The following is a 12,272-nucleotide window of genomic DNA, read 5'->3' on the forward strand; positions in this document are numbered from 1 at the left end:
CAAACGACACAATTCCTGACATGAAAAGCAAAAGTGGTGAAATTAGTGAGAGATTACTCTGTAGTCACCTAAATTCACAGCGAGCGACAAAACAAAGTGAAGAGAAACGACAAAAGGGGATGGGAGAAGAAGAAGAAAAAAATCTAAACAAAACACTTAATTTCGTTTTCAATAACAAAACCCATTTTAAGAAGCTCCTCAGCCGTGCGAAAGAGAACTCACTTGTTGTTCCCGTTCGAAATTGATTGGGGAGTTCATTTCATTTCAGGCCCACAATGAGCCTCCAACTGTGAAAATGATTCAATCTACAAGATCCATCTCATAAAAGGAAATAAATTGGGTGTTTAAGATGGCGGAAAGAGGCGAGGTTGAGGGTTGGATTCATGCAGGCATCTCCCAGTAGAGGCACAGGAACAGCACCAAGGTGCCAGCAGCCGCAATGAATTCCACAGAGAAACATAGCACGGCACAACAGTAGTTATTTATGTATCACAACACAAGCAAGCTAGAGAACACAGGGGCGTTGGGAAGCATTGAACAGATGTCTACACACAGGATTTTGACTGGAGCAACCTCCCCCATGCCCTCATCTCATTCTCTGTCTCTCTCTCTCTCTCTCTCTCTCTCTCTCTCTCTCTCTCTCTCTCTCTCTCTCTCTCTCTCTCTCTCTCTCTCTGTCTCTGTATCTCTTTCTCTCTCTCTCTCTCTCTCTCTCTCTCTCTGTCTCTCTCTCTCTCTTTCCCTCTCTCTCGGTTTCCCTCTCTCTCGGTTTCCCTCTCTCTCTCTCTCTCTCTCTCTCTCTCTCTCTCCTCTCTCTCTCTCTCTCTCTCTCTCTCTCTCTCTCTCTCTTTCCCTCTCTCTCGGTTTCCCTCCCTCTGAAGAGAGGGGGAAGAGGACCAGGCTGGAGTGCAGCAGGATTCTGCTTCCCTCGGGCCAAAACACGAGCTTCCTTAGAGAATCCCGTTCACCTGAGACCTCATCGTGTCATCTCCTCCAACGAGGCGGTCCCTCTTCTGTCTTCCCTTTGACATAAACAACTGCTTCAAATCCGAGATCAACATCCTCTCCTGTTGAATTGCTCTAGTTGTCTGATGTGCTCCCTCTGGCATCCCCCTCACCCAATTACCACAGAAGAAGAAAAAAACGCCAATCACAACCTGCCACTCCAGCCCTCCTGTCTCTGGTTCGATGTCAAGCCCGCAGTCCCAGAGCCCAAAACACTTCAAACGCCGTGAATGCTATCTCATCTTCAAAAGGCGTCTCACTGCATAAGTCCAGAGATTACAGTACTGTCAGGCCAGTGGCGAAGCGTCCCGGCCATGCCACCCACCGCTCCGAGGCTTTTAGGAGGGACTCTGTTGGAGGCCCACCCCACACGGCAAACTATCCTTCATCAGCTCGAAGCTTTCAAAACGCCCAGCCGTGAGCCTGGAATAGCATCCAGCTGCACGGTAGAAGGGAAGACACCAGATTTACGAATGTTTAGGCTTCCTGGAATGTTTCCTTCTCCGATGGGGAGCTCTGGAAACGCGCAAGTCTGACCTTTCCTGGCGCTATCATTGAAATGTATGGAAAATCCCCAGGAAGGAAAGACTGCGAATGACAAAAACAGAGCTTTTTCTTAAGCCTTCGAGAAATGCCTTTCTTCCTCACTAAACTCACACACACACACACACAAACACACACACTATGAGCTGTTAGGTACGGTGTGACAGAGAGGGGTAATTAGCAGTTTGACCTTAAGCACTTAATCAGCCTGCACACGCCAGCTACAGCCTCTCAGTCTTCAGCCTGGAGAGAGAGGAGCAGATGATCGCAGCACAGTTCGAGCTGTCTCACTACGGCAAAGCGCCGCGCTGAATACCACAACGCTCGTGTTAAGCAGTCAACCTTGTCCGAGGGCAGCTGGTAGGGCTTACAAATGTACGTTATGGAACTCCTTTCACGTTCAGGAACTCCTTTAAAGCTGTTTTTTTCTTCTTCCCCCGACCAGAGTGATTGCTGTGGTGAAGTGCTGTGGGATGGGGGATTCAGCTGTTGATTCGCTAAGTGTGTTAGTAATAACAACAATGTTTTTAGCAAAGCAACTACAGTAGAGGGGGGATTGTAACCTGCAACCTCTTGATCAGCAGTCAAGTGCTCTAACCACTGAGCTGCACCCTCCTATGCTGTCAGCCTTCAGAGCGCTGATGGTGGAGCGACTGGGGGGGGGGGGAGGTAGAAACTTGATGGAAACCTCTAATGAGAACAACAAGCATAATTTATCTGGCAAAACACCTAATCTTAGCTGCTCCCTCATGGTGATGGTGGGGGGGGGGGTCGAGCTGTCCTTGGAGAGAAGGGGAGGGGGTGAAGGGCAATCCTAAAATCTCAATTAACACCACGCCTAATTAACCTCAGGCTCATTCTAAGATCTATAATGAACTACTTTCTGTAGGCTGATAATGAGCATCTGTGTGTGTGTGTGTGTGTGTGTGTGTGTGTGAGAGAGAGAGAGAGAGAGAGAGAGAGAGAGAGAGAGAGAGAGAGAGAGAGAGAGAGAGAGAGAGAGAGAGAGAGAGAGAGAGAGAGAGAGAGAGAGAGAGAGAGCGAAAGAGAGAGTATGAGAGTGACTGTGTATAAGTGTGTTTTTTTGAGGGTGAGTGGGATAGTGTGTATGTGTGTGTGCATAAGAGAGTGTGAGTGTAAAACTGTGTATCTACAGCTTTTAAAAGCAAAACTATCAGGTTAAAAGAACAAATCTATGCAGAGATACAACAGTGAGTATCCAGCCTGCCCTGCTGGTCTTTCGTAACCCTTCTCTCAATCCACCCCCATAAAGTCCCACACGGTGCTTTCTGTTGCGGTAAGCTGCCTAATCTTTTTTCCCATGGTCACGCTTAAAGCAATTCCCCCCAGATCAGAGTGGAGACCTCATTGTTTTGGAGCTGTTTGAGTTAATCACTGATTAACGGGCAAAACAAGCCCCTGAGCCAGGTTCTAAAAACGGCAGTTGGACGGCCTCAGCGCATTTCCACACCATGGCTGCTCCCCTTCTTTCTCTAGGCCCCACATACCCAGACAAAAAGAGGACAAAGTCTTCTCTCTACTTGTTCAAGTTCTCGATCCACATGGAGATAGGTAACCCCCCCCCCCTTTTTAGAAAGGCTTTGATGTTATGCTAAAAAGTTTTCATGCGATAACAGTTTTTTGCGCGATAACATGTTTACAAATACCTAATCCTCACAGGGGTTGTGGCACAGAGGCGCTTGAACACTAGCTGGTTAATTAGTGCTTAATGCACTCTCACTCTCCAAACAGGAACAAAAAACCTGCTTTCCTGTCACACGCCGGCAGTTTTCACTTCACCACGGCGAATAATCCCAACATCCTAACCAACCTAGCCAGAGACCGTCCTTGACGCCACATGAGCTGATTAACAACGCATTACAAGCCCAGGCCACCGTTGCCATGGCGACGTCCCGTACGAACACAGCCGCCCCTAATAGGCCCACTCGTTAGGACCCGTGTAATTAATTGACCCCGCCTATCCTTCAGCTGCAGAGCTGCAGCTCTGTACAGTAATTGACTTGCCTGTTACTTAGGCAGAGAGAGAGGGAGAAGAGAAAGAGAGAGAGGGAGGGTGACAGAGAGAGAGAGAGAAACAGTGTGACAGAGAGTGACAGAGAGAGAGAGAAAGCGAGCGTGACAGAGAGAGAGAGAGAGAGAGAGAGAGAGAGAGAGAGAGAGAGAGAGAGAGACAGAAAGACGGAGAGAGAGAGAGAGAGAGAGAGAGAGACAGAGAGAGAGAGAGACAGAAAGACAGAGAGAGAGAGAGAGAGAGAGAGAGAGAGAGAGAGAGAGAGAGAGAGAGAGAGAGACAGAATGACAGAGAGAGAGAGAGAGAGAGAGAGAGAGAGAGAGAGAGAGAGAGAGAGAGAGAGAGAGCCTCGCCTGGTATTGATTACTGACCCTGCCCGCCTCGCTCGCTCTTCAGCACGACATCACCCCGCAGCAGCCTCCAAAACCTCCCCTGTTTCAACCGCTACTTCCCACGCCGCATGCCGCCGCGCGTGAGAAACAGGACGATTTGTTTAATGCGTATCGAGGGCAATTTCTCCACACCGATCTGACGGCTTTCTATCTACAGTGGAGATCTGTGGCGGAGTTTCCTAGACGGTATCTGGTTGTGAGCAGAGCAGGGCCTTCTAGATGGTGTCTGTGGTAGAGTCTTCTAGATGGTGTCTGTGGTAGAGTCTTCTAGATGGTGTCTGTGGTAGAGTCTTCTAGATGGTGTCTGTGGTAGAGTCTTCTAGATGGTGTCTGTGGTAGAGTCTTCTAGATGGTGTCTGTGGTAGAGTCTTCTAGATGGTGTCTGTGGTAGAGTCTTCTAGATGGTGTCTGTGGTAGAGTCTTCTAGATGGTGTCTGGCGAGGGGCCTGGCCCCCTGAGATGAGAGTGGCCATTTAGATGCAGAGTCTGCTCTTCTCATAATCTCAGTATCCATTTAACAAGCATCCATATTAATGTTGGCCTGTGTGTGTGTGTGTGTGTGTGTGTGTGTGTGTGTGTGTGTTGGTGGAGGTAGCAAGGGTCTCTGGGTTACAGGCCTTTCACAGGGCTGATTCTGGGAGAGAGGTGGATGGACAGGTGGAGGAACACAGGGAGAGAGACAGGGTGAGAGAGAGAAAAAGAAAGAGGGGGGAGACAGTGATAGACGAATAGAGACAGAGAGAGAGGGAGAGGGAGAGATACATAGGGGGAGAGAGACCAGGGCCCTGGGCCAGACCCTAAGGTAATATGCTGATACTCAGAGAGCAAAATACATCATTAATATCATCTACATCTCCCCAAAGGCCTGCATCATCACTCTCTCTCTCTCTCTCTCTCTCTCTCTCTCTCTCTCTCTCTCTCTCTCTCTCTCTCTCTCTCTCTCTCTCTCTCTCTCTCTCTCTCTATCTTTCTCTCTCTATCACACACACACACACACACCACACTGTAAGTCTCTCATTCATAAGTCACATGCAGTACACCCACCAGAGTTGCATTGACACTCTCTCTAGCTCACATAAAAAACAAACTTAAAACGACACAAACAAAACGCAGCTCTCGTTCGAGCCCCCCTCTCCCCCCTTCCCTCGCCCTCGTTGGTAATCTGTTCATGTGGGGTGTTCCCGGAACAGAACAACCCCAGGGTTGAGCACTTAGTTATGTGTGCTTGAAGACACGCGGGCGGATACCTCTTTATTCCAGTGTCACTCCTCATTTGTCTCCGCACTGCTCTCCCCGCCAGCAGTTACGGGACCCGCGCGCCTCTCTAAGACGGCCCTCCGGAAACACGGGCCGCCCATGAGGGTGGAAAGCATTCCCTGCCCCTGTCTTTGAGTCAAAGAGCCGAGGAGAGCACAGTTCTCTTTCAAACCCCCTGCCATGAAGCCACACAGTTAGCGTCACCCTCCTCGCTTCCAACTTGGCTTCCTGGGGGAATCTTTGCTGCAGTCACCCGAAGCAGGTTACACATGAAATTCGCTAGATGGGATGTGTCATATGTGCTGTAGTTCCTTTTTTCTGTGCCAAACGAGCAGGCGTTTAGCCTAGACGTATTCAATGTAGGTTTTTCAGCCCAAAAACCACGATTGAATCGTTTTTTTTGAATGAGTTTCCTAATGGAAGCTAAACCAAACGACCCCCATCCAGTTTCACTGAGAACTCCGTGTGCCTGGCCAGGGGGGCTCCCTTCCCTGGGTTCGTTTGTTTTGTGTGGCTGTGTTTGAAATGTCAGAGTGGTGCTGCAGGGGAAGGGAGAGAGGGGAGGTGCTTCCCCCGCGCACACACACACACACACACACTCGCTGCACACGCAGTCGAGGGAGTGAGTGGGTCCTACAGGTAAAAACTGGCTGAGTAGACGCCCATGGTTCTGCCTGAGGCAAACTACGCCCTTCTGTTCCAGCATTTAGCAGACAAGTGCTCCACTGATTCCCAATTAATATTTAATATCAGGAAGATAAAGAGGCATTTCACCCCGGGAGAGATGGGGGAGAGATGGGGGAGATTGGAGGCATATGGCAGAAGGAAGGTCAGGTTCTATCAGAGGATAACCTGAGATGTTCGGGGAGGGTTTTTTTTTGGTGCTCAGTACAAATCCAATCAATTAGTTTCGTTGACGTTTCTCTCAGAAACACCGACCTTGAAGTTTATCTCTAAATTAATCTCCAACCCTAACCTTAACTATGAATGCATCTTCCAGTCAACAATAAAATACTTGTATCATTTCATGCTTCAAGGCAGTCCTATAAGCTTACAGTCTTTTTTATCTGTTCCTATAAAGAGACCAGAGTAACAGATCAGGCAAAAATCTAATCGAGATCAAACATTTACTCTTAAAAGGTAAACCATCCGCATTCAGTTGATAATCCACGCACCCAGACTGCCATTAACCAGATTTATCAGTAAACAGCAGCCCCCATGTCTCCTCATCATTTGATCATAATTTGCACTGGCAGGGAAGACTACAAACAATGCCTTTTGAGATCTGTGTTTATGACATGCATAATAAGGCATGTAATCACAGAGAGTGTTCAGTCATTAACACAACACATGCCTGGGTAGGGTTCATCCTGCGGACCAAGTTCAAAAGGAAGATCTCCCGTCCTTGTTGCCGTGGTAATTAGGTGCTGTACAGAAAGACTCGCAAACATGACAGCAGAGAAACGTCTGTGACTCAGAGTGCTGTGGTGTAAACCACCATCTCAATGAGTGTCTGAGGATGATTAGAAAGTTTAGTACTGTGCGGTGGGTATGTGTTTGGGGTGAAAATGGCCTTTGTTCACAGCTGTGAAAAGCAGTTGAAAAAATAACTACCTTGGCGTAGAAGTTGTTAACAAAGTTGTGAGTTTCACAAGGCTCATGTGGGAGAAGGGGCGTGCGACCTTGATGGCATCACCGTCACCATGGCGATAGCATCGCCGTTACCGTGACCGCAGCTTCGGCCCGGAACGTTCAGCTGCAGTCAGATCAACGCCCTCATGAATGAAATTAGCTGGTCAGATGACAACCTGAGATAAAGGACCAGTTCACATAGATCTGGGATGGATGTTATCCCAGAGTTCTCCACGACAGAGCCAGGCCAAGGTTAGCTTACCCTTCCCACATCCCTGTTATCTCCCCCAGCTTCACCCTGTCTCCCTCGGCCTTCCTCTGCCTACCCCGGCCTTCCCTGTCACTCTAGCCTCATTCTACCTCCCCAGCCTTCACCTGTTAGTCCAGCCTCATTCTGCCTCCCCAGCCTTCACCTGTCACTCCAGCCTCATCCTGCCTCCCCAGCCTTCACCTGTTAGTCCAGCCTCACCCCACCTCTGTCAGTCCTAACTCAGAGACACAAGGAGTTCTCTTGAGATTACTGCCAGTTTTTCCTTGTCTTCCTTGAGTGTTAAGGTTGGTTACAGGTGCTGATCTATGGGCGTCTGTGAAGCCATCTTTGACAATTTGACGTTCTCTTCCCCCCTCTTCTCCCTGTTCCTTCTTGCCCCTCCCCCTAGCCTCACCCTCACCATCCTTCCTTACTTTTACAACAAGAACACTTGTATTGCCAGCTAGATGGATGCTAATAATGTGTTTTGGTGTTTATATAACGGCGGCAAAAACGATAACAACAACTACACAACAACAACAAATAATGCACAACCAAAGTTAGAAAAATGAAAGATATTTTGGCACGACCAAATTATGTGTTAAATAGCTCTCTCTCCCTCCCTCCCTCCCTCCCTCTCTGTCTCTCCCTCTCTCTGTCCACCCACACACATGGCAGGGCTGCTCACTTGCTGAGGTTCTACGCCTGCCTCTCTCTCACTCGGTCAAACAGCTCAGAAGAATGCTTAGCTAGCTCGCTAACGTTGCAATTGAGGCGTGAGAAAAACAAAAAAACTGATTTGGTAGCTAGTGAATGGTGGCCTCCTAAAAAGCTCAAGACAATTTATATTGGTAGGATTTGATCTGACACTCTCCAAGTGAAGACATAGTGATTCACTACCGGTAAAGACAGAGAGACTCACTGGCGGTAGAGACAGGAGAACTTAGTACCGGTAGAGACAGGAGAACTTAGTACCGGTAGAGACAGGAGAACTTAGTTCCGGTTGAGACAGGAGAACTTAGTACCGGTAGAGACAGGAGAACTTAGTACCGGTAGAGACAGGAGAACTTAGTTCCGGTAGAGACAGGAAAACTTAGTTCCGGTAGAGACAGGAGAACTTAGTACCGGTAGAGACAGGAGAACTTAGTACCGGTAGAGACAGGAGGACTGTTGCGAAGGACTGATGGTTTTGCCCCCTCAGACTGTACACGTGAACAGCCCTTTCGCTGCTGTTGGGTCATGCCGTTAGTGCATGCACCCCTTATGGCTCTACGGGCACAGCCAATCGGAGTGCAGGTTTTGGGGATGCTCGCGCTGACGATACCCAGTGGCGGGAGTAGTGGACTGCCTTGTTTCTGGTGCGGACATTAGTTTATTGAGGAGAATAGAATAATGTTGTATTGTGTGCGTTCATATACATGTAAGTACTTCTGATGCTTCTTGTTATGTCTCGTTATGTTGTTATGAGTCTGTGTTTGTTAGATACGGTATTGTAGCAGTTAAATGTGTTTTCTGATGCCGAAGTGGTGGTTACTGTAGCAAGGCTATGTAACCGTTGTTAGCCAGCAAACGACATGTTTACTTGCGCTGTTTAGCGGCTGATATTCCTACGTGGAACAACAGACAGTATAGACAGTAGTGTCACTGCATTAACGTTGTTATAAGAATGTTGTAATAATATGGCTCTTATTGCTGTGAGGTATTCACTAGCAATATATGTTGAAATGCCTATTATTGTTTTATGCTAATCATCTGTTGTCTGCTGTTTCTTTACAGAACCACATATATACACATATACACACAGGCACACACAGGCACACACACACACACGCAGAACCCATAAAGGCAAATATAAACAACACCATTTCTCTCAACTTTACAATAAAAAACAACTTTGAATCTGTACATCATCTCCGGCATTTTCATCAGATGCACCACAGTGGCTTCTAAGCATTACTGACCAGAGAACATAGTCTCCACAACAAGGACATAGTACCGGTAGAGACAGAAGGACATAGTACCGGTAGAGACAGGAGAACTTAGTACCAGTAGAGACAGAAGGACTTAGTACCGGTAGAGACAGGAGAACTTAGTACCAGTAGAGACAGAAGGACTTAGTACCGGTAGAGAGAGGGGGACTCACGTTTCCGAGAGGCGCTCTGTGATGGCAGCGGCGGTAGCTGGATGGTGAGGGGCGGAGCCTCCAGGATCTTGGGGGCGCAGACCAGGCGCTGGGACGAGAGGTTCTGCCGCCTCTGGACACAGGCCAACATGGCAGCTCTCCGGGGTTCTACAGCTACACACAGCTCCGGAGGACCTGTGAGGGGGGCGGAGGGACACACACAGGAGAAACCAGCGTCTCAATTTCACTTTCAGCCATGTGTCACATTACAAGCCCCCCTGGCAGTGGCTGAACTGACACATCAAAAGAGAGCTTCGGGTGGTCAGAGGCTGAGAAAAAGGGGATTTCGCAAACGTCCGCCAAGGAGTCTCTCTCATCCCTCGACCGTGATCTGCACTCTGCTAATACGGTCTGAGTAAAAGTAGGCCCCTGCTGGTCAGACTCAGCACGTGTCTCCTACCCCCCCCCCACACACACCAAAGCAGCTCTTCCCTCCTTCCCCCCCCCCCCCCCCCCCCCCCTAGCTCAGCTGTTAGGAGAATTCTCTACAGTGATCCATCTCCCTCTGTCCCCTTCCATATCAGGGATCGTTAAAATGCCTTGTAGCTGCTCTCGGTTCCCCTTCTCTGCCTCACAGTCTCAGAGCACAGGGACTCCATTTCTCCATGGATGGATGGCAGTATTGATTATGAGGGAATCGTCCGTTCCCGCCCCCCATACCCCCCCCCACCACCACTCCCACCGTCCCCGCCCCAAAACGGTTTCGGCAATTTGCAATGGTAAGTGTGGTCGGGAGGGATAAGCGTTTGAGTGCCTGACTGGGCCGTCTTGTCACAGCGTCGCTGATTGCAGCTATCATTCTCAGTGAGATCGGCAACGGAATATTATCTGTGCTTCAGATGAAGAGGTGCATCTGGTTCGGCTGCAACGTCTTTGATCATCTGATGGAGTCAGCGTATGAAAACGCTGGCTTGGCGATAATAAAGATGAACGACCCCAACGCTGCCAACACAGGGACACTCACACCCGGTGCTTCCACATGCAAAACAACCTCTTTTGATATGTTGTTGCACCCTCTCTATCACTGTGTGTCTCCCACACCTTTGCCTCCACACCAAGGCTGTTCGCCTAATTAAAACGGGCTTCGTGTGTCAACAAGGAACTCCAAAAATGTTGAGCGTCGTTAGAATGTGGAGAGCGAAAGACCAACAGCTTGAGGCCAGCAGCACACAGCTGTCTGCAACTGTGTTCATCTCTCTCCCTCCCTCCCTCCCTCTCCTCTTTCTTTCTCCCTCTCATTTCTCTCTCTCTCTCTCCCATCTCCCCCCCTCTACTTCCTCTCTCTCTCCCTTTCTCCTATCTCTTTCTATCTCACCTTCTCCTCTCTCTCTCCCCCCCTCCTCTCTCTCTTTATTCACCTCTCCTCATGGTTTTCATTTCTCCACTCTAAGTCCACGGGGCTGCCTAAGTGAGTCAACCACAGGATAGAGTGTTCGGTGACTGACTAAAGAAACATGATTACCTCCACCTCAAAGACCAGAGGACACACTGGGTCTCATTCTAGTCAGGTGCCTGAAGAGATTCCCCCCCCCCACTCCAGCCCTCCCTTTCTCCCTCCCTCCCTCTCACCCCCTCCTGCTCCCTCCACTCTGCCCCCCAGCGACGTTCTCCCTTCTAACCACAAAGCACTGCCTCTCTCATCTGAACACACATGGGCTGAAAAGCTGAAAGCCTCTCCATGGTCAGACTCCATTTTAGAAAAGAATACCAGTTTCACAACTACCCTTCCATTACCACGCATTTGTCAAAAGGGAGGAGGAGGAGAGAAGACAGAGAGAGAGAGAGAGAGAGAGAGAGAGAGAGACAGAGACAGAGAGAGAGAGAGAGAGAGAGAGAGAGAGAGAGAGAGAGAGAGAGAGAAGACAGAGAGAGAGAGAGAGAGGAGAGAGAGAGAGAGAGAGAGAGAGGGGGGGGGGGAGGAGTCTCCAGGGAAATGCCTTCACTGCTTTAAAAGCGGAATATGAGAAAAGAGCATCCAAGGACTTTCCATTGCTTCTCCAATTTGCCCCTGGATGAAGGCATTATCATTCACAGAGAGAAGCCACTTCTTTAAAATCAAAAATATTTTTAAAGAGGGGGGGGGGGAGAGATTGGAAAGGGAAAACGGCATGCATAACTGACAAGAAGCTCCCTTTATCCAGTCCAAATCTAAAAGTGGAAGAAAGAGATTTCGTGAGACCTCGGGGCTGATAGAAGGGGCTGTGCGTTCCCCCATCGAGCTTGAAAAGGACAAGGAACAAAGGCTTTTTTCAGAAAGTGGAGGTTTTCTTTTCTCAGAGTGTGTGACTCTAACTGAAGTTAAAGGGTTCAGGCCAATCACAGACCTTCTCTCCAAAGCACCCTTCCTCAGCAGTGTCCCCTGAGCATGTCTCGCGGCATGACTCCTGACCAAACATTGGAGAGTCGTCCCCTCCTCCACCGGCTCCAGGCTGACAGGAACCACCCATGATCACACCACCACCCCGCTGGTGGAGCTTAAGGACTGTGGATCAAGAGGCAGCAGGTTCCATCTCCCCTGTGCGTCGCTTTGGATAAAAGTGCCTGCTAAATGAACACATGATTACACTCACCCCTCACCGCCACATCCTCACCCACTCCCCTACCCTCCCTACCATCAACCCCCCCACACACACCATCAACCCCCCCCCGCCCCACCACCATGGACCCTCCCCCCTTCCCCGGTCAACTCTCACTCCTCTCACACCAATCTGTCACCTCTTCCTGTCCCCGCGGCCATGTGAGTGAGGCCTCTGCTCGCTCGGATAATGAGAAAAAGGGGACAAGTTTGAGTGGCAAGGACATTCAATCCTTGCCACTTTGGGGTGACATCGGGCTGGCGATAAGAGGCCTTATCAGGGTGATGCTCTCCACGAGGGTCTGTCGGAGAGATAAGCACCGGGCGCTACCGCACTCCATCTTTTGTCTCCCAAGGTTTTCCTGATAAGACGTTTTGGCAGACAAATTGGCCCCCTCCAACCA

At 49.4% G+C, this 12,272-nt stretch overlaps 1 protein-coding gene across 1 annotated transcript in view; it reads right to left on the reverse strand.

Moving 5' to 3' along the window:
* The window catches only part of LOC124484148 (protein FAM222A-like), a 32,323-nt gene that overhangs the window by 5,171 nt on the left and 14,880 nt on the right, over positions 1 to 12,272 (reverse strand). The window contains exon 2 of the mRNA XM_047044906.1: positions 9,255 to 9,428. Within this exon, the coding sequence (XP_046900862.1) occupies positions 9,255 to 9,384 (130 nt within the window). The 5' untranslated portion in view covers positions 9,385 to 9,428. The remainder of the gene's footprint in view (positions 1 to 9,254; positions 9,429 to 12,272) is intronic.

This window comes from Hypomesus transpacificus, chromosome 22, assembly GCF_021917145.1.
Source record: "Hypomesus transpacificus isolate Combined female chromosome 22, fHypTra1, whole genome shotgun sequence".
Classification (NCBI taxonomy): Eukaryota; Metazoa; Chordata; class Actinopteri; order Osmeriformes; family Osmeridae; genus Hypomesus; species Hypomesus transpacificus.